Source organism: Grus americana, chromosome Z, assembly GCF_028858705.1.
Source record: "Grus americana isolate bGruAme1 chromosome Z, bGruAme1.mat, whole genome shotgun sequence".
NCBI lineage: Eukaryota > Metazoa > Chordata > Aves > Gruiformes > Gruidae > Grus > Grus americana.
In genome coordinates this window covers 39,714,756-39,741,685 of record NC_072891.1, presented here as the reverse complement: position 1 = coordinate 39,741,685, position 26,930 = coordinate 39,714,756, and the positions used below count along the sequence as shown (strand labels likewise).

General features: G+C 43.1%; 1 protein-coding gene across 8 annotated transcripts in view; it reads right to left on the bottom strand.

The window, feature by feature from the left end:
• Nucleotides 1-26,688, bottom strand: part of TRPM6 (transient receptor potential cation channel subfamily M member 6) — a 98,282-nt gene extending 71,594 nt beyond the window's left edge. For 7 of the 8 annotated variants that reach the window (XR_008574705.1, XR_008574706.1, XM_054810432.1 and 4 more), the window contains exons 1-3: nucleotides 26,532-26,688; nucleotides 20,462-20,620; nucleotides 307-386 (exon numbers count right to left, since the gene is read on the bottom strand). Coding sequence is in view for 6 of the 8 variants with exons in the window: in XM_054810432.1 (XP_054666407.1) it covers nucleotides 307-386; nucleotides 20,462-20,491 (110 nt within the window). In the remaining 2 variants the exon portion in view is untranslated. The remainder of the gene's footprint in view (nucleotides 1-306; nucleotides 387-20,461; nucleotides 20,621-26,531) is intronic. The other variant, XM_054810431.1, reaches the window with a different exon arrangement.
• Between the last annotated feature and the right edge of the window lie 242 nt (nucleotides 26,689-26,930).

Genomic DNA, 26,930 nt, shown 5'->3' with positions numbered 1-26,930 from the left:
CAGCCATAACTCCATGTAACTCAATCTCTCAATTGGATGCCATACCACAGTTTTGGTTATTGGACTGAGAGCAACAGGTCTAAGAAGCCTAGGAAGGTCAATTGTTGCCAATTTCTAATTCCAACGAACAGCCTCATTTAAAACATACTGGTGACCATATCTGTGAAAACCCATAAACACCAGCAATCACCAATTGGGGCATTGTAAAACTACAAAGAACTTCATCCAAGCTACACACAACACCCATAAAAATTACTGTGATTCTTTCTAAATGTAACACAAAGAAAGTGAAATTAATTGTTTTACCTGTGAGGATCTTTTGAACTGGGAATGATGTGCGTGCATTCTCTTTTACTGAAGACCTCTTCAATCCAAGATTTGGGAGACTGAAAAGACATTTCAAACATAATTGTATTTCTGAACTCCAGAACTTAAGGCCAAAAATTGCACTATAACGTCTACATAGCTGTATGCGCATAACATATAACTCAGAATGATTCCCACCACAGTGTTAGATGAAACCAAACATTGTAAGCTGAAGCTACAGCTCTGAACAGTCCTAACCCTTCACCCCCAAGCTTTACACAGCTCCACAGAAAGATCAATATTAAAATTTATTCCCACTCCTCATTAATAAACACAAAAGTTATTTAGAGGATCTGTCAAACACATGTACAATAGAGGAAGTGGTAAGGATGAATTACAGCTCCTTAAAGGACTGCACTTCCCTTCAGCCAGAAGACTAGCAAATGCTACTCTTACTAAAGCTATAGGTGTCAAAAAGGCAAGATTTTCTTTTTACCTGAAATAGCTGGTTGATTCCTTCTTTTATTATTCTTATCAGAGTTAAGAATAAATGCATCCTGGTTATATGTTTGCTGAACTAGGACTACAGTGAAATGCAAAAGCAGGGACCAAAGACTAGACCTAGCACTTAGAGTGTATGGCAGGTGGGTTTTTTCCAATGGCCTCATGGGACACTGTCTCAGTGAAGCTTGTTGCAGCTGAACAGTCACTGCGGTACACAGATTTATTTCAAAGAATCTCACTGCGACTCTTTGAACCTCTTTCTCTTCAGGTCTATCAGGATCAAAGTCCTTGCAAGGAATAATAGGGTTTGGATGCTGAACTTTGCAATCTCTGGGACTAAATTAAGGAGCAAAGGATTTTTTTGTCATCAAAGGGAACTACCCCCACAGTGAAACGTGCAATGGACAAGATATTTTGTCATAAAGAGTAAATACGATTATACCAATGATTATTGTCTCATTGTTTCTCACATTCATCTCCGTCTGTCGTCTACCTTATACATAGCAAGCTCTCTGGGACTGTAGGGGCTTGGTTTATGATTAGGCACACAAGGCAAACAGTAATCAAATAATTAACACTGACTCCTTATTCACTCATCATGTTTAAAAACGATTGTTTCTCTGCAAAATGTCTGCCCTGTAAAATACTTATGATAAGTATACTTGTTTGTAAAATGTGTCTTTCGTACAATGGCTTAGAAAATAATTCAATTCATAAGAATGCCGGTAATTCAACTTATTAAGAGTACTGCTGGGAGCATTTTATGGATGCAGTTCAGCAATAATTCTTATAAAAGAGAATACCTCTTTTATCTCCTGAATGGAATTATGATCCTTAATAATGCAGGCATATTTGAGGTTTTTTTACTTCAGCCTCAGATCCCTAAATACCCCTGCATAATCTGCCAGCTAGTCACGCAGTTATGCAGGGCCACGAGCTACCCGAGTGAACTGTCGGCTTGTCTGCAGGTGGGGACCCCGCTTCTGCCAAGACTAATGGGAGTCCTACCTTTGGTTTTAGTGTAGTCTGAAACAGGCCCCCACTGACAAAGATGAAAGAGATGACTAAAAAGCAGTGTGGTGGTATTGGTGTGCATGTGTATTCTTCTGGGAGCAACTAATTGAATTGTGTCCGGTTGAGCTTCGAGTGAAGGAGTAACAGCGTGGAAGATCCTCAAGGCTGGACAGAGCACAGGCAAGCAAGAAAATTAATTATCTTAGAAAGAGACGTACTGAAGACAAAGTGCGAAAATTAAATCCAGAGAAAAACATCAGAAACAGTGAAGCAAATTTCATTACCTGAGGGCAGGCACACACTGCTCTCAAAAACCTTTCGGTAGTGTTCTCATTACTAATCAGTAGTATTTCATGCTTCCTAAACCACTTTATTCTAGTTGTCTGAGCTACCAAGCAAAACAGTGAAATGTTTCTAATATTACAATACCCTGGGACTCTGATTTTTCTGAAACCCATTACTATTTCTCATAATTGGTTTTCAATCAGAACTAGGTAACAAAAAATCTTTTTATGTTATGGGATGCCTTGGATAAGAATGAACTTTACTAAACTTTTCATTAACAGGAAAGGGTGTGACAGAATTGCCAAGAGGTTGACAAGCCTTACAGCATTTGCTGACGCAACATGCTCAGGCTTGTGAGAGAACAACAACATCCAACTGCTGTCACTTTCATTTAGCAAGAGCTAAAGTAACTCTGAGCAAGCTGTTGGCAGCGCACAGTCTCAGGTAGCTTCCCTTGAGCTACTTTATCTCCAGCATGACTTATTGGGGAAATCAAGCATTACCTGTGTATAATCTTTCCAGGTGTGAAGGCCAGCATTGGATATATATGACCTTACTGGCATTACAAAGACGTGGTGGGATAGCTCCTGTGACTGGAGTGTTGGGATGGAAGGGTACAGGCTCTTTAGGAAGGACAGGCAGGGCAGACGAGGAGGAGGTGTCGCCCTCTATGTCAATGACCAGCTGGAGTGCATGGAGCTCCACCTGGGGATGGACGAGAAGCTGACCGAGAGCTTATGGGTCAGGATTAAAGGGAGCATTGGAGCAGGGGACATCATAGTGGGGGTCTGCTGCAGGCCACCTGACCAGGGAGACCGAGCGGATGAGGCCCTCCATAGACAGATAGAAGCAGCCTCATGTTCTCAAGCCCTGGTCGTTATGGGGGACTTCAACCACCCCAACATCTGTTGGAGGGACAATGCAGCAGAGCACAAGCAATCCCGGAAGTTCCTGGAATGTGTTGATGACAACTTTCTCCGCCAAGTGATAGAGGAGCCCACGAGGAGAGCTGCCATGCTGGACCTTATTGTCACCAATAAGGAGGGCCTGGTAGGGGACGTCAAGCTCAAGGGCAGCCTTGGCTGCAGTGACCACTGCAGTGGTGGAGTTCAAGATCTTCAGGACAGCGAGGAGGGCACACAGCAAGCTCACTACCCTGGACTTCCGGAGAGCAGACCTTGGCCTCTTCAGGGATCTGCTTGGTAGAATACCATGGGACAAAGCCCTGGAGGGAAGAGGAGCCCAGGACAGCTGGCTAATATTCAAGGGTCACCTCCTCCAAGCTCAGGAGCGATGCATCCCAACAAAGAGGGAGTCAAGCAAAAACACCAAGAGGCCCCCACGGATGAACAAGGAGCTCCTGGGCAAAGTCAAACAAAAAAAGGAAAAGGCTGGAAGCAAGGTCAGGTAGCCTGTGAGGAATGCAGAGAAACTGTTCGAGCAGCCAGGGATCAGGTTAGGAAAGCCAAAGCCCTGATAGAATTAAATCTGGCCAGGGATGTTAAGGACAACAAGAAAAGCTTCTATAGGTATGTCAGTGATAAAAGGAGGACAAGGGAAAATGTGGGCCCCCTCTGGAATGAAACGGGTGATCTGGTTAGCCAGGATACGGAGAAGGCTGAGGTACTCAATGACTTCTTATCCTCAGTCTTCACTGGCAAATGCTTGAACCACACTGCCCACATCACAGAAGACAAAGGCCGGGACTGGCAGAACACAGAACCACCCACTGTAAGAGAAGATCAGGTTTGAGAATATCTAAGGAACCTGAAGGTGCACAAGTCCGTGGGACCTGATGAGATGCATCCGCATGTCTTGAGGGAACTGGTGGATGAAGTGGCCACGCCACTCTCCATCATATTTGAGAAATCCTGGCAGTCTGGTGAAGTTCCCACCAACTGGAAATGGGGAAACATAACCCCCATTTTTAAGAAGGGAAAAAAGGAAGACCCAGGGAACTACAGGCCAATCAGTCTCACCTCCGTGCCTGGCAAGATTATGGAGCAGACCCTCCTGGAGACTATGCTCAGGCACATGGAAAACATGAGGTTATTGGTGACAGCCAACATGGCTTCACTAAGGGAAAATTGTGCCTGACAAATTTGGTGGCCTTCTATGATGGGGTTACAGCATTGGTGGATAAGGGAAGAACTACTGACGTCATCTACCTGGACTTGTGCAAGGCATCTGACACTGTCCCGCACAACATTCTTGTCTCTAAATTGGAGAGACGTGGATTCGATGGATGGACCACTCGGTGGATAAGGAATTGGCTGGATGGTCACACTCAAAGAGTTGTGGTCAACGGCTCAATGTCCAAGTGGAGACCAGTGACGAGTGACGTTCCTCAGGGGTCGGTACTGGGACCGGCACTGTTCAACATCTTTGTCAGCGACATGGACAGTGGGATCGAGTGCACCCTCAGCAAGTTTGCCGACAACACCAAGCTGTGTGGTGCGGTCAATATGCTTGAGGGAAGGGATGCCATCCAGAGGGACCTTGACAGGCTGGAGAGGTGGGCCCATGCGAACCCCATGAAGTTCAAGGCCAAGTGCAAGGTCCTGCACACGGGTCGGTGCAATTCCAAGCACATCTATAGGCTGGGTGGAGAATGGATTGAAAGCAGCCCTGAGGAGAAGGACTTGGGGGTATTGATTGATGAGAAGCTCAGCATGAGCCAGCAGTGTGCCCTTGCAGCCCAGAAAGCCAACCATGTCCTGGGCTGCATCAAAAGACGTGTGACCACCAGGTCAAGGGAGGTGATCCTGCCCCTCTACTCTGCTCTTGTGAGACCCCACCTGGAGTACTGTGTCCAGCTCTGGGGGCCCCAGTACAGGAGAGACACGGAGCTGTTGGAGCAAGTCCAGAGGAGGGCCACAAAGATGATCAGAGGGCTGGAGCACCTCTCCTATGACAACAGGCTGAAAGAGTTGGGGTTGTTCAGCCTGGAGAAGAGAAGGCTCCAGAGAGACCTAATTGCGGCCTTCCAGTACCTGAAGGGGCCTACAGAAAAGCTGGTGAGGGACTGTTTATCAGGGAGTGTAGTGACAGGACAAGGGGTAATGGGTTTAAGCTGAAGGAGGGTCGATTTAGATTAGATGTTAGAAAGAAATTCTTTACTGTGAGGGTGGTGAGGCACTGGAACAGGTTGCCCAGAGAGGTTGTGGATGCCCCATCCCTGGAAGTGTTCAAGGCCAGGCCGGATGGGGCTTTGGGCAACGTGGTCTAGTGGAGGATGTCCCTGCCCGCGGCAGGGGGGTTGGAACTAGATGGTCCTTGAGGTCCCTTCCAACCCAAACCATTCTATGATTCTATGACTCTGATATACAGCCCAGTGCAACAGGGAAGCATTGCATCAGCCTGGGCACCAACAGCAAAACACGCTGCCAGCTGAGCAAGGCACTGGCACTCAGCTAACCCCTATGTCAATACACTTGAAAAAGGGTGTCAAAGAAGGTTTTACCCCCAAAGCTCAGTGTTCCTCTTCATAAAGTTACACGATACATGATAAAACACAAATCAATAATTTTAAAGGGGGAAGAGGTCATCTGGTATGCAACAGCTGTTTTGTGGGGTTATTTCGAACCAAAATATAACTTACAGTCCTCAGTGATGGCAATGCACTGTGTAAGTTGAAGTTACAACGTCTAATATGGGAGATGAAAAGGCTTCTTCTCTACTAGCAGCTTTTTGAACATCTAAGCTGTCTCCTAAAAAACATACCTTGTTTTAAAATATTCTCTTTTTTTAGATTTTGGAGGGCAGTTGGAGGTTAAGACAAAAATATCAGTGCTTAAAATTCTGGATGTTTTGTGTATCCTTTTTTAATTTGGTCCAAAAGCACCTGTGTTTTTCTGCAACTGAGGCAGCAAGGGCAGCGACCAGCACATGCCACAGCTGATCAGACCACTCTAGTCACAATGGGTTGGGCTCAAGGTCCAATAAAGCCAATGGGGAAAAAAAATAAAAAACAACTATAGCTTCAGATCACATGACATGAATCTAATCTTGCGACCGTAGAGGTCATTGACAAAATTCCCTTTTATTTCAGATGAGCAAAACCAATGTGAAATGTATTTGACCTTTGAATCTCAGAGCACCAAGGATGCACCTTACCCAGTGGCAGAGACTCCCCTAGCACAACACTCAGTTAACTCCACTTCAGGATTCTCAGTAAAAAGGACTGAAAATGACATTTCAAAGTGCAATTGATACAATACCAGGAGTTTTCACCCTGACCTGCAAAGAAACATACTATCTTTCTATACGGATATTTCAACAATAATCTTTGCTTATTTATATAAAGAGTTTGCCAGAGTGTTGCCTGTTCTGCACACTTTCACCTCCTTGCTTCCTGTAATTTTTACATTTAAAAAAGCAGTACTTAGCTAGCATATCATCTGTATATGATCCTGATGAAGCCTGTAACTTTAACATTTATTTTCATCTCAAATGATAAACATGTGAATATAGCAAAAAAAACCCGTTTGCAAAGTCCACCTTTTTTCTTTAATGAAGTTCCTTAACAAGTGGCACTACTTAAAAAAATATATATTGAAATTCCAGTCAACCATAGGAAAAAATAAAATACAAGATTGTATCAGTGTATTTCATCTTGTGAAGCAAAAATTTCAAAACTGAAACACTGTGAGATGCAACACATTTATCATTATTCTTAGTTTTAAGTAAGGTAAAATCCTCACCTAGTGTGTAAAATTTACACTATAACAATAACATTCATTTCTTAATCTAAAGCTTTACTTAGATGTCTAAGCTAATTATATAATCAGGAAAAGGGTTTTAAACCTTCATACTTTTTACAGTCATGACTTCAAGGCTAGGCAAATAAAAATGAAGAGAGGAGACTGCTGAACTGCTGTTCGTTTGCTCTTGGTTCTTTATTTTGCAAATGACCTCTGTAACATACATAAAACTCTGGCTAACATTTCAAAACTGTCGTCATTTAATTAAACTTCAATAACAACTTAAAATTTCTCCTGTCACTACAGTGAGGTACATATACCTCAGCCAGTATCAACCCATATTCTTTCTACCACCAAACTCTAAAGGAGACAAAAATACACCTTCATGTTCCTTCTGACAGGCAAATTTCTGCTCTGACCTGAAGCCAAGTTTATATTGCAATTTTTCTTCCAATTTTCCTTCCAGAAAGTCCTGAGACCTTTGGGAGTTTTGCCTTCTCATTTCTCGCCAGTCTGAGGATTAGGATTGCTGCTTATACTTCCCTGCCACAGAAGAGGCTTTGGAGATTTCTAGACTGATTTAGTCAGTAGAGTGGCAAGAGTTTGGCTCTGAAATTTAAGGCACATGAGTAGTTTTTAGAAAATTGCTTCTAATCACTTTTCCAATATCTTTAATGTCTGAGATGCTTGCATAATGTGGTATTAAAGGGACACTGTCAGGTCAAATTTGGTTAAACATAAGTAATGTTCAAAAATGAAGGCTTCCAGAAATAAAGAGATCAGAGCATAACATTTAAAGAAGCACTTGCACCACTCATTTCTTTTAAATCCTTGCTGATGGGGAGCGAGAGCAGACAAAACCTGAAAAACCCAACCTAGCACAGAGGTAATCTGTCCTCCAAAATCCAGGGGTGCCATCAGCGAGGCAAGTGACCATGGCCTCGTCCCGCCGGGGTCACCGAGTAGCGGAGCAGCACTTTGGCTCAGCGGTCCAGGGCACCGGGCGAGGTAGCCCAATGATCGCCCGATGAGCTGGTGCCCAAGCCGACTCCACCACCCACCCACGGCTTGATTGCTTCAACTTCTGCTGCTCTGCTTCCTTCTGCCCCAGCCCACCCCACCTCCTCGTGAAGGACCTGCCAAAGTCAAAGCCTTTAGACGCACTGCACCAATTAAACACTGATAAGTAGGGGCTAATGTGCATTTGTCCTGCTCCAGAATTAGCTTTACTAAACCAAGATCTGCAAGGAACATTCAGCCCCTTCAAGACCAGACAATAAGCACTGTTCATTGGTTGAGTACCAAACTCAAGAAAACTACATTATGCTGCCAATATTAAACAACAAATTTTTAGTACCAGTAGCTCTACTTCTGCCCCCTTTGGGGTGAAAGGCACAGATACACGCATTTTCTAATGAAACGGCATGCTGCTCCGGACACTTCAATTCTCTGCAAATGGAAATTAAAAGGCACACATCTCTGTGTCAGAATAATTTCACCCATTATTGAAATAAAACCATTTATTGGACAAAACAGCAGTAACTGCCTTTAATGACACATTGTAGATCCAGACAGGGGCAGGTAATGAGAATCATACAATGACTAGCCAGTTTAAGTAACAGGTTAGTTCATTTAGGCAAAGTACAGCTGTGCTGGAGACTAGCCAGAACAATCAAGTTATAAATCGCTTACTGAAACTGCAACAAATTTGTACTGATAGCAGAGAGCAGTAATTTCTATCTTGTGTCTTAGCCAAAACACTACTTTACGAGCTGAAAAGTACTGCCAATCACCATACCTCAGCTCTGCACACGCTGTGTGTGCACCGAATCAACTACACACAACCACTTTTTTATGTCACTTCTCAAAAATTGGGGTTCTCCTAAAGATCTTTAACTATTAGAGTCAATATTTTTGCATTGCCGAGGAGATGTGGCAGAATCTTATTTAAAAAGAAAAAAAGAAAAAAAAAAGTATAGTTATGCATCATATAACTCTCTTTCCAGTTAAAAAATTATTTAGAACTTTTACTAATGAGGGCAAGAATTACAAATACCCAAAGGATCCAATACTGATTTTTAGTGCCTTGGAAGGAGGGAGACGCCATTTTCAGGTGAAAGCATACCTGTAAGAAGTCAGTGTAGTACAGCGTGTGACCAACCCTTATTCAAATAAATAACGAAGGGAAGGAAAGAAGAACTTCCCCTTACTACAGCCTCTGCAAGAATCCAGCCTCTGTGTTCAGCCCAGTGTCTTAAAATATCTTAAACCCTTTTAAAAATTAACTACACATAAAGAAAGTCACTTGCAAGAACATTAGATACCTGAAATGCAGCCAGAGTTCTTGTAAGCTAGCACTCAAGACTATTTCACAAGAGGTCAGCCTATAAAAGCACACTGGTATCTCTTGAACCCTTACCCCTGAAAACTCTTCCTGAGCTATAAAAGCTAAGGTGGACTTGCAGGTATCATCATTTTATGCATAATAATTCTTAAGTGAAAAACAGGACTTCAGCAGTATTTTTGCGTCCCATGGCAACTGGTAAATTACTGCCAGCATTAAAGAGATTTCCAACTTAACAGGCTGTCTTGCATAAGCTTTTCAGGGCAGGAACTTTCTGGTTCAGCATCCATTACATGCATGCTTGTGGTATGAGTAATATAACAACTGTAACAAAGAACACCACTTTGGATCCATGTAGGGCAGAAGTGCATTGTAAAACTCCGGGGTCATGTGCAATAAAACACGAACCCAATGTGAAGTTTTCAACAAACTCTCAAGTCTTCTAGAATTTTCTTGTGTTCAGGCTACCTTGTTAGAGGACAACAGCCTGGGTCTGTGACACAGACATGCTGTGGTTCCCCTCACCTCCATCACTACAGTACCTCTGTTACTAACTAGCATCTTTTGCTTTACCAATCTTTCTTACCTACTCATTTGCCCAAGTGTTCAGGACTCAGCACGTCTGTGGAAATACTGCAGTATAAGTAATTCAATTTGCAAGAAAATTTTCATCACTGCATTTCAAAAAGACAAAAATATTGTGCAAATAATTTCATTTGAATGCTTCCACTGTTGTTCACCAGTTCATCATGCCCAATTATAAGACAACTATCAGTTAATCCCAAACTGCCTTTGCAGGCAGACTGCAGATTCAGTAGCACTGGCAAGTTTCTTTATTTTTCCCTTTTAAAGATAACATGTAATTTCAGGTCACAGCAGAATTTATGTGGTTATTTCGTAGTACTTAATTCAAACACATCCACTGTAAACATATTCTCAGATCTTCACAGATACACTGCTTACACTGACAGAAGTCACCTGTGCTAGCAGGGTAAATGCAGATCCAAATCAGAGAGGGATAACGTAACTTGTTAAAAATCTTCCATCATACTGAAGAGGGGTTTTAGGTTAGCACAAATGGAGCATGTCAGCTTCTCAGAAATATATAAATTCAGTCTTCAACCAACAGCGTGCTGTGGCATTTTCTTTCACATTTAATCAACTGCACTTAAAAGCTAAGTATGTATGCCTAAGTGCTTCTCTGGACTGGGGCCTTACATCAAAGGCTCATTAAAATGTTTCCAGTATTTTGACCCCAAACTTAGTCAATAAAAGAAAAGCCCTCTGACTTTAATAGGCTTCCCAACATGTCGCTTCTGATCTCAGAGTAGACCACGCAACACAACTAGAAGAATATATCCAAACACAAATAGCAGCGGGGTCATGACAACAAAACTCAGGAAATACTAAATACAAAATTCTCACCTTGACAAAGAAGCTCTGGCTCAACCCCGGAGCACCAAAGTAGCCAACTGATGGAAAGCTTAGCCCAGTCTGAAAGACTAGGCCTTTAATTATTTTTTAATTTTTTTACCTTTCAAATTTATTAACTAATCAATTAAGCCCTTCTGGTATCCCTGAACATGTAATGTTTTGGAAAAACACATCCAACAGCGCTGCCCCAAAAGCACACCCAGCTCAGGGTGCAGGTGCTCATGGAGGGACCCCTGGTTTGCAGGTGGGGGTTTCAAGCAGAATCTCCTGCCACCCTGCACAGCCCATGGCACTGGGCTAGAGGGGGAAGGCCACAGAGACCCTCACCTTAACATTTCTGCCCACAGCTTTTGCAAATCAGCTAGACACAAGACATCTCAAATCACAATATATTTTCCTCAGCCTTATCCTTGAAACAGGGTCCAAAAAAAATTGCTAAAAATCCTATATTGGCATTAGACATCTGTAAATTACTTAACAACAGGTTTCCAGGTCCATTCCCCAATTGGAAATGACAAAAAGTCTCTGTGACATGAAACATAATATGGCCTTCTGCCTAAAATAGGCCACTCCAAAACCCACTGCTCTAGAAGCACAGTGATTGTTGAGAAAGTTTGGATCTGGCTGTTTCATAACTGTGGCACATACAGGCAATGAAAAAATCTGTGCTTAAAGCTCATGGCAGCTAGCTCGCTAAAAGCTGATGTTTGTCTTACATTGCCAACATTAAAATACAATATAATACTGTATATCATCTCCTCTTATAAAGCCAATTCAATGATCATCATAAAATGTGGATTATTCAATAAGGTAGTCATACATAAAGATACAGAAAGATATCTTCTAAAGATTTTTATTGATAGAAAACAGCCCAAATTGTAGAATAAATTATAAAAGACACACAAAACTTGTGGCAAACGAGCAGGCACCAGCAATAGAGCCAGAAATGACAAATTAATCCAAACTACATTTGGAAATTGTTATAAATCCTTAAATATAAGAACGGTCTTATTTTACTGTGTCTCAGAGACAAAAGTTACATGGTTTCCTTGATGAACACTCCTGCCTTTCTCACTGACAATAATAGAATCATAGCATCATAGAATGGTTTGGGTTGGAAGGGACCTCAAAGACCATCTAGTTCCAACCCCCCTGCCATGGGCAGGGACACCCTCCACTAGACCACGTTGCCCAAAGCCCCATCCAGCCTGGCCTTAAACACTTCCAGGGATGGGGCCTCCACAGCTTCTCTGGGCAACCTGTGCCAGTGCCTCACCACCCTCACAGTGAAGAACTTCTTCCTTATATCTAATCTATCTTCTTTTAGCTTAAACCCATTACCCCTTGTCCTGTCACTACACTCCCTGATAAACAGTCCCCCTCCAGCTTTCCTGTAGGCCCCTTCAGGTACTGGAAGGCTGCAATTGGATCTCCCTGGAGCCTTCTCTTCTCCAGGCTGAACAACCCCAACTCTCTCAGCCTGTCCTCATAGGAGAGGTGCTCCAGCCCTCTGATCATATCTGTGGCCCTCCTCTGGATTCGCTCCAACAGCTGCATCTCTTTCTTATGTTGGGGGGCCCAGAGCTGGATGAACACAGGACCCCAGATGGGGTCTCACATGAGCAGAGTAGAGGGGCAGGATCACCTCCCTTGACCTGCTGGTTACACTTCTTTTGATGTAGCTCAGGATACAGTCCAGTATTTTGGAAGTCAGTAGTAGCATTCATATCCCAAAGAAAATCAAGCATTTGGTCTTCTTTTGTTAACTAATGCAATATAATCAGAAAATCCTACAAATTCAAGGCAACTTACATGTCCCCTTTGAAATGATCTTGTTGCAAGTCATTTTAAAGAAGTGAAAATCCAGGCAGCCATAACAAAATGGTGCTTCAGGTGTACTATTCAAAGGGTCAATACAACGATTCAAGTCTTGCTCACATTTCCACTTGGGGATCAGTGGAAGCCAGTGCTGCTTCTTTGTTCACCACTTGACGTTACCAAAGAGCTAATCAACTTGCTATTTTTGAAACTGGGTCTCACCTACCTGGCACTGAGCAATCACAGAGGTCAACCACCCACTGCTGTTAAAAACGCATTCCTCCATCAAAGTATTCAAAATTACACAGCACAAAGCTCTTCCTGGTTTAAACCAGGAGGAGGAAGAGAAGAAAATTACCTGCTGGTAAATTTCAGAGCTTTCTTTTGTTTGTTTTATATTTTCACAACACAGGGATTAACACAGACTAGAGAGGTGACCCTCTGAAGACAGGGCATATCTAAAGTATCTAAAGTGGAAAACAAATGCAGTTTGCAAAATTCAGCTGGAGGAAACATGAAGGGCCCTAGTAAGTCACAGCTTGAAAGCAATGTGTATTAAACTGTCATACTATGAAGCTTAAAGGATGTGAGCAACCACACAGCTCACCTCTGGAGCCACATGACCACTCACTGTCACTCCTGTCAGCATTGCTCTTTTTGCTCCATTGCTTGTCTCACACAGTAATAAAGTTTGTGGGCTTCACAGCTGCGTACAGCAGCTCTCACACACACTGCAGAACAGGCAGACTCACAGGACGGAAATTCCATTTTCCAAAGAGAGAGGGAGCACAGCTTGGTGATTTCTGAGGAAGCTGACGGTATGGTCCCACATCCGCATTTCCCACCCAACCATGGCTCATCTCTCTCCTCGGCTCTGCCCACCCCAACACCTTGCAAAAAAAAAATAAAAAAAAGCTTTCCTTTGTGGCTCTGTCTTGCTTTTAAATGTAAGTCACACCATTAACCCACCAAGCACCGCAGATCCACAAACAGTCACCTCAGCCCAGCTGGAGGAAGATCCAACCACGGCCTGGGAGCAGCCGCTGGGGACGGAAACGTCCTGCTGCCCCTTTGCCACAGAGGCCATCTGAACGCACCCTCGGGCTCTCCGCCAGGTCTTTCTGCGCCTTCAGCCTCAAGTGCCAAGACACATTCCAGGACACCAGCCTTATCACCTGGTTTGTTGCACTGGGAGTTGCAACAGCAGCCAAAAGGACCCCCAAAGGCTTGCGTTTCCCCGGGGCCAGGCAGCGAGGAGCAGCTGTGGTTGCTGTGTGTGCCAGCCTGCACACGACACCCTGGAAGCCATCGCCATTGCCCTCCCAGCACCGAGCCAGGCTGCGCTCCCAGGCACGTTCCCCCGCAACCTAAAAATTCTCTGCTCCATCCTGCTGCCAAGTCCTCTCCCGCAGATGGCAGCCCCAAAGCCCACCCGTCCTCCCAGGAGCGCTCCCTGCTCACCAAGCTGCCTGGCTGCATCTGCGTTCGGACGGTCCTGTGAGCTGCGCCGACGCAAGGGGTGAGGGAAGGGCCGGAGCAGGGGCAAGGAGGGCGCGGCAAGGAGCAGGGATGGGGCGACCTCTCCGAGACGGCTGAGGTTGCACGGCACCGCACCCAGCCTTTCCAAAATGGTGGTGAGCTGGCGGGCGGAGGGACAGATGAATTTCATAAGCACTTGGGAGGTACTGGTAGAAGCTCCTCTACCCCTCTTTGGGGGTTAAATTGCACCAATATAATGTAAACAAATGCAATAGTTTATAGCAGTAGGACTGTGATCAAACCTGGGATGGTCCCACCCCAGCCAGGCTGGTAAATATTTATATCTGCAGTCTGACCTCAGCAATGCAGCCTAACCCGACTGATGCTGCAGTCACAACAGGCTACCAGCCCTTTACAGATAGGACCCAGTCCCTCACCACCTCTGTGTAATCCCTAGCACTACCTGGCAGCTAGGAAACCACTTTTATAATGAAAACATGTTATTTTTTGACACCATGAGGCTGGCACCGAGGCACAGCCACAGCTGTTTACAAAGTTCCAGACCATTAGCCCTGAAACTACCAAAGGCTGGGAGGTGAGCACCTGTCCCATCACAGTCCCTGTGCAGTTACATCATTGCTGACAACGCTGAAGAGGGCTGAACTCAATTTTCATCACTGAGAGTTAATAATCAGGAAAAATCAGAAGCAGCCATTTCATCAGCAACTCAAGAGCATTTGATTTGGAAACAGTAACGACCAGATGTCACAGCACCAATGGGGTTTAAAAAACCCTTTTTCTGACTTGCATTTATTAACGTGCAGAATGACAGCGCCCAACTTCTGTCCTGGTGAAAAGAACAGCAAGAAACCCCAGAAACTCGTTTTAGATGCCTCCTTCTGTTCCCGTATGATTGACGGGGGGAACTGGACAACTCAGAACAGTGCACACCAGCAACTGCACTACGGCAGACACAAAGCAGCACCAACCCCAAGGAAAGGATGAAGACAAGTGCTTAATAAATCCTGCCTGGTGTGACATCTTCTTGTCACTGTTTCCAAATCAAAGAGGCTTAAGCATTTTACATAGAGCTATGGCCCCTCAAAGGGGCCTCTTTTCTTTCAGGACTGGTAGGAGAAGATGCAACCAGCTTTCAAAAACTGAGGTAAAATATTAAAGATGAGAATGTAAAGCATAAGAACTAGTAAGTCAAAGCATATACAGTGTATCGCAAAGGTTCACCTAGTATGTGTGTTACACAGAAATATGTTTATGTATTACAAGAATCAGGGAAGCTTTACACAACAGTTGGCAGAACCAGTCTGAAAACACCACCAAGGGAAGATCAACACTCGCTAAATCATGGTGACCTCAGCTTCCTGTTGTGCTGTGAACTGCCTGACGTGTCTCAAACTCATTAGTGCAATTCTCAAATAATTGGATTCCCCGGCTTGGATTTACCATCTCCCGAGATAGCACCCATAAGCCTACAGATTGGTTTGTTGGGGGATGCATGTGGGGGGACCCACCTCTTCAGCTGACATGGTGCTACTGAGTGAAAAATAAATTTAAAATTAACTGAGCCATGAAAAGGCAGAATGAAGGACTGACTTATTTAGGAAAAGAAGTAGGAAGAGTATTGCACACAGTTCACGCAGATTTTCCTCCTAGGAAGGTTTTGTTCGGCTTCAGCAGATATAACCTGATCAGATCCACACTGACAGATGCTGTAGATGGGATACAGCAGTCCAGCACGGTCTGGCCATCCTATCTGTAATACCAGTTGTGTTCAGAGTTGTGCTGTTAGCAACGTGAAGGGATCGACCTTCTCTTCTTACTGCTGCAGCCTTCCCCTGACACGCTATCCTGTACTACAACCCCGCTTTAAAAACAATACTATAAATCGAGGACAATTCTGGACCTGTGACCATTAAAACATGTTTTCTATTATCTCTGGGCAGCTGCCGCTGAGGCTATGCAGGGGCAAACAAGAACTCCTTGGGATGACAAGGACTGACGTGCTGCAGGTGCCCGGCCCCTGAGGTTCTCCACAAACAAAGTGGCCACAGTGTACACAAAGTTTCACTGGTCCCAGAGGGACCTATGCTCTTAAGTGCCAGCAACGTTTGTGAAAAATGGGACGTAGGCACATAAATCGTTTAGGTGTTTTTGAGAAAGTTACCTGCAGCCCGAAGTGGAGTACTGTGCATGCTGCACAATTGCCTGCATGCATGGGCAGACGGATGTTTACTGAGACCTCATTTTCCTTTACGAGCTGTAGAAATTTTAAACTCACTTACCTTCTGCTCTTTAAAAACTGCCACATGACTTTTTGCCTTCCACATAGGTGGTCACAAATGGGGGGGGGGGGGAGGGGAGGGAGGAGGTAACAATTATCTGCTCTCTGTCCCTACAACATTTAAAAAAAATAAAGTGCAGGTGGAGGTCAGAGAGAAGTATCTCTCTGGTATGCTTCTGTACAATTCTTGTGTTTTCTTCCTGATAGTGATTACTTCCAGGGACAACGTATCTCAGCACGTTCACTGTTGGGTAATTTCTGCGCCCCTGACCTTGCAACAGCCAAGAAAGCTTCATCATTTGTCCCTTATCAAACCACAAAACGATTAAGGAAACTTAGGTTCAAACATAACCTAACCTATTTGCTGCTTATCATGTTTTTCAATAATACTATATAAGCCTGTTACTACTTTTAATAAGGTTGTTATAGTACAATGCAAACTTATAAAAGAAAAGTCTGTAAACTTATTTCATGACTTCAGAGCATATTTTTTCATTAGAAAACCAGTGATGATGCTTCCTTAAACTCATTTTAGCCTCATGCCAGGATGAGTTTATTCTTATATGTAACACTGCAATTCCCCCGGGAGGTCCAAAATACACTAAATCTCTAAAAGCTGGCCACTCCGTTTAGGTATCAAGAAAAGGAGTTTGTGGTGAAACTTCAGGTGTTCACAACTTAAAACTCTAGCTTGTTTTTTCCTAGTGTACAAGCAGATACTGCATATTTTGAAATTTATATTCATAAACAGAAATACAAAGAGTATTCTACCGTAAACATATTTCTTGTATCAGCAGGTCTATCAGAAATGGATGCATTATATATGTTGCTACAGCATGGTCTATGTGAAATACCACCCAGTCTCACAATTTTATCTATAAGTAGCAGAGCTCTGTTCTTAAATCCCCAATATCTGAATCACACACATTTCATCTTTAATAAAAAAAAAACCAACAAAAAACCAACCAAACCTAAACTCAGTCAGCATCATGGTAAAAATAAATGGAAATTTACTAGAGCCAGAGGCATTTTTCTTAGATGTTACATCTAACCATTGTAAACCTCATGGCATTCAAACAGCACTACCACAAAATCACCATCCAATGTCTTGCTCATAGCGTGGGCAACCCTTTTTGCTGGAAGCCTTTCGTGGCTACTAGAATACAAGCAGATGTGTGCGTATAAAATCACTCGAGTTCACACCTGCAGAAGCACAGGGGGGTGATCAGTACTGAAACCGGAACATTAAATCCTTGCCAAAACAGCACCCTGTAGCCTGAGGTTTTCTCTTTGCCATCAGTCCGACAGATCTGTTCTCTCCCCAAGTCGCCTGGGCTTTCAGATGAAGTCTGATGCCATTTGCCGATGTGCTCAAGTGCCACTCATGACATGGTGAGTGCAAAGTACAGCACTGGAAAAAGAAGAGCTTTAGCTGGATGCCGTGCCCCGGTGAGCAGGCCGCCCCATCACCCGCTCCGTACGGAGATGCCCCTCCGTCTCAGGCCGAGGGCACTTTGGCCCGGATGAGGACGAGGAGTCTCTGCCCTGACAAACTCTGCTCCTCCGGCAGCCGATCTCTGCGGGGCATCTCGCAGCCCGCCCCTGGCCGGAGAGCGGCGAGACCCCCGGCCACGCCACCGCCCGCGTCCCGTCCCCGCCTGTACCGCCCTCACCTGCGGGACCGCGGGTTCGCGGCCGCCCCGGCGGGGTCGGCGCGGGGGGGGCCGCGCTCCTCGGTCTTCCGCCGCCGCGCAGCGTTCGCGGGGCGGGGGCTGCCAGCCGCCCCCCAGCCAGTCCCGGCCGCCGCGGCAGACGGAGCCCAGCTGCGAGAAGAGCAGGTCCCGCCACGCCGCCATGCCCGCCGGCGATCCTTGTCCCCCGGCGGCGGGGCGGGCGGGCGGCGCCTTCGCGGGGCGCGGCGGCCCTCGGGGCGCCGTCCTTTACCCCCGGCTTTTTATGTCTTTATTTGCATGGTTGGCTGGGGGGGGGGGTCCCCCAATATTGGAAGGCGCACGCAGCCGTAAGGCAGCAGGCGAGGTTTTCCTACGCGGGACAGCCGAGTACCGGCTCTGCCTTCGCTGCCGCTCTCCCGGGGAGCCCCGAAAGCCGGGCCGAGCGCCCGCTCCCCAGCCCCCCGTGGACAGGCCTCCCCCCGGGCCCAGGGGCGCTTTGCTCCGAGCCTGCCAAGTTCTTCATCACGTCGAGAAAACGGATCACAAGTATCCCAAACTCAGCATACGGTTTTGGCTCGAGTTTGTCTGCATCTCAGCTCTTCCTCTAAAGCCAGTTTTGGGTTTTTTCCCCTGGTCATTTTTTAGGGTGTTGTGAAAATAAATTATGGTATAAGTTACGGTTACAGCACTCATGATACATCTAATGGGAAGGTCCAAGAGGAAACCAACAATTGTCTCTTGAATTATGAACACTTGAATGTTATGTAAACAACGCATTATTGAAAAGCAAAAGGTGAAAAAGAAACAGTATTACAGCTCATGACAATCAACAACTCAACCAGCGTACAAGAAAACCAGTATGTGACCAGTGTATTAAGTAAAATCTTCAACAAGTGATGAAATTTGGATATAAAGCCAAACTTTTTTATACTTAGGTTCTTGATCTTCCTAGTCTTCGTCACTTACCTTTTGTATCACTTTTTCCACACTAACAAAGAAAACCCAAAGGAGGAACCTCAGCAGCAGTTACCACTGTCTCTTGCAGGGTTGGAGCCCTTGAGTGTGCTGAGGCCCGCAGCCATCGGACCAAAGCAAGCACCTGCAGCAATTATAGCTGGTTGTACCTAGCGTGAACTAACACAGCAGGCATACGCCATTCTCCCTTTATTCTGAGTTTCATTTTGTTTCCAGTCTTCTGCGTTTCCTCCAACTTGTCTCTCAAACCTCACTTTTCTTTCAATCTCCATTTTCTTTTGTCCCAAACTTACCCGCTTCCTATAATCAATCCCAGCCTCCAATTCTTTGGTTTCTCTGCCCTACCTTCTCATCTGCTTTTTGCCCACTGTTTCTTTTATTTTGTTGGTTTCATTTGTGCCACCATATTGACTGTGAGCTCCAATGCCCGCTTGCCTCTGGATTTTATCTGTATTTCCCATCCACTTACTCTCTTTAGATGTTTATCCCATTTTCTGGTCTCTCTAATTTTCCTGCCCAGCCAAGTCTCACCTTCATAGTGCCCAGCTCTCCCTCCTCCCCTACGGGAGAGCCCTACCTTCAGACCACACTGTCTCAGTGCAGGAGCCCAGGAGCAGAGCCTCCGAGAGCACCAGGGAGAAGATACTCCTGCTGTCAGGTCAAGCACCCTGGCTCAGCAGCACCCCAAAAACCAGAGCAGAAAAGCCTGCTCAGCCTTGGGGGCATGCCTCAGGGCCTTTTAAAATGTTACTTGTCAAACTTGGCTTTCACATAAACTATTCTTCCAAAGACAAGGAGGATAAGAAAACTGCTTCCAGCCACCTGCTAAACTTAAGTTTCTGCTTCTTATACCACTTCTGTTTTGTCTTTAGACTTCTTACATTGCACTTCTTATACAGTAGGCCTTAAAAAAGCATTACAGCTTCCAATAACAGAATGCACTGCTAGAAATTTTACCAGGTGATGAACAGCATGTTTATTCTTTTCCTAGCTACACCTTTTAAGATATTAAATTATTTTCAATTAGATTTTCTCCAACAAGTGACCCTGAGTCAGCATAGAAACTTTCAGCTCAATTTGCTAGTTTCACCAGTGTTTACAAATGAAATAAATAAATGTTCATTTAATATGATATATCAGTCACTGTTACCAGGCCCACTCTTCCTATGAATCTGAACCCTGTAACAAACCTGAAACACATGTATCCCAGCACATGCAGATGCTCTGGACTTTGGCCAGGACATAGCTAGATGTACGTATTCCTCTGACTGCAAGCATTTTCTTCATTCCAAATATCTGCCATTTTTCTAAGTTGTGCATCTTCTTTCAGACAGAAGAAATTCTCAGTCTTCCCTGGAATCAAGACTTGCCATTTGTAATCTAATATGAAGACCTAAAAATCTGCTCTGCAGAGCCATACAAACCAATTCTCAGGCTGCAAATTCTCACACCCAATTCCGCAGCACTTCACTGATACATAGTGTGTTCTATAACAGGCATTTTAGTAGTTCAAAGTCCACATAACTATCATATACTCTTTAGCCTGTTATCTCTAGAAATCAGAACTGCTGAGATGTTTTCTCCTGTAGTCCTACTGCAGAATATCAATCCTATGCTACAGACTTACCTTAAGATCGGCACTATCTTGCTTGTCCATCTTTTATGCTGCTTTTTTCATAAGTCCTATATTCCCAGTGTCTAAGCTGTCACTTCAACAGCAGTCCGGCCAGCTCAGTTCTTGGATGCCCATTAGGAGCAATGCTTCACACCTCCTGCTTTTCATGTCCTAAGTAAGTGAAATGCAGACATGTCAAAGTATGACTGCATTAATTCACGCATAACCTTCCATTGTTTTCCAAGTCCAAAAATCTCCGACCAAAAAGCAATCTTAAAGGAAGATAATACGCTTAACAGAAACTGTTGCCGAAACATGAATGGCTTTGTTTCTGTTGTTTCCATTGGGTGCCTGTAAAGGCATAAGCATCCAGATACCCACTCTGTTCACCATGTTCTGTTAGATCATACCTCCTATCCAGCAAGTATATTAAAATGGTTTTTTCCATCAACTGTGTTTAATCAGGCAGGATCTACTAAAGGAGTGTCTGGATTTTGGAATGAAAAAGCTAAAACTAATCTACGTCTTATACACTAATCTGCGTTAGAGGGAACTCCCAGTTTCATTGTTTCATCATCTCCAAACACAACGAAGACACATTTCGTAAGACTATCTACAAACCTTTGCCTTAGTGCCCCAGCAGATCTTCAAGAACTGATGAACCAGCAAGGAGAGGTGCAAGGAATGAAACTGGTAAAGATTGCTTCTCGATTTCTCCCCCTGTCCCATATCATTACCAACAAACCAGCCTGCCACTAGGCATATTTACCTTTACCTTCCAACATAAAGAAGCCTCAGAAGTTAGTCCAACGCTGAAGGCTGGCAGCAGATACATTGAATGCACACTCATCAGATGATGACTGTTTCAGCTACTGCTTTAGCATGCTGTAGAAAGACATTGTGGCGGATTTTCTTTTTTTATAGTGCAAAACTTAAATCTTGTTTTACCATGCAGATTCTGGACTGTAACAGAACAGAATCTTCTGCCTTGGTCTTCCCCTTCAACTTTACAGTGTGTAGAGGCAACCTTCTGGAGTAGGCTTAAGTCATGCTTTACTGATTATTTCACAGTATGTGAATATTCAATGATTACTCCAGGTTTGATTGTAGTAAATCTTCCTGCTGCCCACTGATATAGGACAGTGATCTGCCAACAAGTACTCTTCCAGAAAGGAAAACGTGACTTCCCTCATCACGAATAAACTGATTTTTTAATTAAACTTAAGGATCACAGAACCCAGGCAGGCATATAAACGTCCATCAGCTCCTGGTTCACATAATAGATGTGCTTCAACAGGAGGCAAGAATGAGGACATTCGTGAACACTGAATTATACACAGCCAGGATGCCACGTGTTTTTATGGTGGGTTTTTTTTTATCAGATCATTCACTGGTTGCATCAAGTAGTTACTGATATCTGAACATGGCTCAAAATCCTTCACACATTGTATTTGCATGAAGAATCCAAAGTCAAAAGGCATGTGTACAGCATTTATTCTCTGAGAAAAATTGGCTTTTTAAAAGTTTTTATTGGATTCTGTAAGCAGCCAGGAATGTAGTGGGGTAAGTTTTGTCAGCTTGATGGTCACAGTGACAAATACACAACCACCAATTCTCCTGAAATGCATTCTGTAAATACCTTTAAAGTCAGCACTGACCCGAAGAACAAAATGTGATGGTACAGTTTAGCATCGTTACAACCATGAATAGTTTCCATGCTTCTAGTGATAGTCCCATGGAAACCAGCATATTGCTTCCTAACGCAGGACGTTACTGTCTGCAATTGAGAAGTAACATTTCAGATGGTGTCACTGGTCTCTGTTACTCAATTTTTTTAATACAGGTAGGAAAATGAGCAGAGAAGGCTCTGTGGGAGTGTATTCTGTGACTTTAAGATGTAGCAGACTCCATCTCTTGAGACAAAACCCTTCAGAGTGATGGAGAAGCACAATGTGCTTTTGTAGGGTAACAATCATGGAGAGAAGCATGAGAATCGAAGGATAACCACTTCAGTGGCTGTTCTTAGCTCAGTATTAGATGACTCCCCAGATCATATGTGTAGCTAAACAGTAACACCTTAAATTTTTCTAAGTTTCTGAGGAGCTTTCTTGAGCTTTAATACAAACCCTGCTTCTAAGAATAAGAAGTCTTAAAGGTTTTGTAGAATAGTCTCAGGGAACACTGCCTCTCTTCAGTTTGCTCTGTCATTCTTTGTATCCCTCAGACTGGGTAGCAGATTTTTCAAACATGTCATCTGTCAGAGCACTCCTAGAAGATGTGAACTCTGACTTGTCAGCTCCCTGGCCTGGGTGAAATGATAGGCATATGGATTCTTCAGTGAGGCTTTCTCCAGATGTGCCTCCAGAGCTTTCAAATCCTCATTTTAAAACAACTTTCAAAATCTGTTCCTTCCCATTTTTTTCATACCAGATACAATATATCTTTCTCTACTATACAGAAGGTAGAATTGGGAGGATGGAGGTTTGTGTTCCTATTGACACTCAAAGACATGCGAAAGCAAATGCTTCAAGCTTTAGAGGAGAGGACACAAAAAAAAATTCCCGCTCGAGACTGAAAAAAAAAAAAAAGAACCTTATCCACATGACTTCTTTATTTTGAACTAATTTAAAACTATTTACCTAAAAATTAAGGGTTAAACAGTGATGAATGCACAGGGAGCACCATGCTTTACGAAGGAGGAAGGACAGCTGTCCTTTAGTGACCCACGGCTGGAGGCAAGAGGAAAACCTGAAGCCATTTATTAGGGTGTCAGTCAAGTACACCAAGTACACATGCTCTCAGAGTGCAGTATGTCTGTGCAGAAGGCTTAAAGCAACACCAGATTATCCAGTCTAAGAAGATGGGCTGATTCATGGACAATAGCATTGTCCCAGGCCAGACTTCCAAAGACTGGGGCCACCTGAAGGCACATCCCTGTTCACGTGACATTGTGCCTTTACGATACAATTGCTGACTGCTCTGCAGGTGAGTCCAAAACAGTTGGCTGTTGGGTTTCACAGGCTGTCCCAGCAATCCTGGGGTTTGGGCAAGGGCTCCCCATCAGGCACAGCCTGATGGCAAGGGCATGGCACAAGAGGCAAACAACCATATGGATTCACCCTGTGAGCTGGATCTGGTTTGCAGGGCATCGCTTTGATCCCTCCCCACTGACAGCAGCAGGCACAAGTCCCGTGTAACCGCACCGAGATGCTGGTGTCAGCGAGGCAGGCTCTCTTGTCACTGCTTTCAGGCTGTGTTTCGAGGAGCTATCACATATTACATGATAGAAATATGCCGTATCGTGAACCTTCAAACTGAATAACTTGGCTGTTTGTTGCTGGCTGCCTAAGTTTCACCTTTAGGTAGCTAGATTTCTAAGAAGAAAGTAAATTAAATTTAAGCTTACTTCTATATTCAGCAAATTAAGAAGTTTATTTTGGATTTCTTCTCTGAGCCAATCATCCCTTTCTAAAACAACATTCTTCTGCTGTGACCCAGTATCTTAGCCTTTACATAATTTTTATACCAATGTGCTTGCTAATTGCTATATTTTCTTTTTAAATGGTAGTTTTTAACATCACAGGGATCAATAGCAGCAATGGAAATCATTTTCTTAAATACTTATCTCACATGAAAACCCCTTATGTATTTTTTTCTTTCTGAGGAAAATCTGACCAGCCCAGGAGAGGAAATAAGTTTGGTTGCATTCTTGGCTCCAAGTGGTGTGACAGATTTTTTTTTTTAATATTTTATGTGATCAGATAAACCTTTGTTTTTTTAAGAAAACATACTAAAAATACTGTTGTTTCCTTTACTACTTGAGACTTAAGATAAAAAACCCAAGGACCTGTTCTTGTAAATGCTGAGCTACTGCTCACTATTGTGAGCTGTCCTGAAAGCACAGATCTTTTATAGCTTGAGTACGCTGCATTTAGAGAACTGTAAGTCATAACAGTACATCTCAAAAAAATCAAATGCCATTACTCTAATCTGTAGTAGAACAGTAGCACTGAAACACAGAGACCTTCAAAATCATATCTTTAAAAGGCAAAGTTTTTCTAATTTTCCTTATTGAAAAGGAAAACCCACTTTCATCACTGTTTTAAGTCACTGATAGATACGGGTAATCGCCATCCAATGTGGTCTAAGAATTTGAGTAAGAGTGTTTTGATTGCTGAAGTCATTATTGAAATGACTGGTCTTTATAAATTAGCAGTTCTGGCCTCAGAATAATTCAAGACCACCCAAAGATCAAACAGAAATCCCAAAAGAATTTGAGATTAGAGTAGTTAGCACTGACAAACCCAAGATATTCACAGATAAGCTGCACAATATAAAATGGGGGAAATAGGAATGCATGGAAATGTGGGTACCAGAATCTAACGGCTCAAAATAATGAGAAAGAAAGATAATGATATGCCTCTGCTACCTTTTACGCTATTTGCTGGCACAAAACAAAGTAGGCATTCTCAGTACCTATTTGTTTGACTCAAAGGGACTCCGCTGACCAAGCCGTACCCTTAAAGCACTTGGGCATATGTATATTGTATGTATGGTCTCGAAGAAAAAAAAACCACAACATATTGGACATCAAAACCATCATAATTTCTCCCCAAAGCTTTGCCATGTCATAGAAATGAAAGCATTTTGATATTTACACTCCAGGTTTGACAGTACTATTAATGTCCAAAGTATAAACATTTGCTTATTAGCCATACCTTTCCCTCTCATATCATACTATTTTTCACAATCATACATTAGAATTATTTTTATGGATTCAATTCAAACAATGAAAAGTTGTCTTTGGTGTCTTCGTATTTGCACATCACACATTTGGAAATACAGAGGTTTGTCTGAAGTAGATTTTCCTCTTTTCAATCACATTTCTCCAATTCCTAACAGGTATAAGTAGAAAAACTTCTATGGGATACACAGGTGCAACATTGTGCGATTATTTGATCAATAAACATTGCAGTTTACAACTGACAATCATGAAACTATAGGATTTTGGTAGCTTACTTTATGCCAAAGTAGTTCTTACTTTATTGTAAATAAAAAGCAATAGTAATTGCTTTTTATTCAATCAGAAGGAAAATGAGGTTTTTTTTAAATGCCAGGAAGTAAAAGAAACTGAAAGCAAATTTCAGAGTCTACAAGTAGAAACATCAAAAGGAAATATCCACTATATAGCATCAGGCTTCTGAGAGAAGACATTTGACACAGGGTCTATTCAATGGAATTATTGTGTGTTCCAATTTAATTAGAAGAGCACTATGCACTGCTCACATGCAGGACATTACAAAGTTCACTTGTGCAAGAGAACAGTGAATAGATGTGGCTTATTTCCATTCATAGCTCTGCAGGAAAAAACCTTCCTCTGGCCTACCCTTCATTGAAGATAGTACAATACTATTTTTGTTTACTTTTCTCAATCTCATACTTGGTAAGCCACTTATTTCATCATATTCCAATCTAAACATGAACCCCGGGTATTCATATAAGAAAACTTGAAAAAAATGTAATGTTTAGCCAGTCCATATCCCTTCTTTCAAAAACTCACTATTATGAAAGAAGACAAAACAAAACCAGGAAAACTACCATCCACCACAATCATTTTTAAAAACAAAATAAAATTACAAACAAAATTTGACTTTGCCTCCCTACTCCTTTCAGTTTTTTCCCTAGGAATGATAACATATCAGTAATAAGAAAACTATTTTTTCCTTCAGTAGTGAAAAAGTTACAATCTGTATGGCTTTAAGAGAAGAACAATGATTTTTAAGTTCTTAGAACTCACTAAGAAGTCATAAATGCTGTTTTTTTTGACTAAGAGCATTTTAAACATACTAATGAGTTCACTTACAAATGATGTATCAAAAATTCAAATACACTGTTTGCTGCATCAGCACCAAATTCTCTAATACAAAAAGGTTGAAATGGGAATTTTAAATAAGCAACCTTTTAATGAGACTACTGGAAAAACCCTATTTGAAAATTCCTCATGCCTTTCAGATATAGTTACCCATATACCAACATTTAAACACTACTTCATGAGTTAAGTTTCTTATGAGTTAGCACTTACCTTTTTCTTCCCCATATTTAACGGGTACATTTCAAGTAGCCTTCAGCCACCGACTGAGGTTTCCATACAACATACTATCAGATAAAGCTTGCTTTCCAGTTGTAGCTGATGGAAACAGCGAGAAGTGACAACAAATTCCCATGTGTTAAATTGGTAGCTTTTTTTTTTTTTTTTGGGGGGGGGGGAGAGTGGGAGAGAAACAAGAGATGAACCAAAAATTCTTGACGGAACGTTTTTACTCCAAATATGCTGAAGACCTCCTGTCACCTTTTAATCAGGAACTTGTGAGCTGATCTGCCTTTATTTATGTATCACAGTAAGGAAATGATTAACATTCATGATGTCACTGCTAGAATTTTCAGTAGCAGTTCAGAATAAAAGCATACCCAAAACATTTTC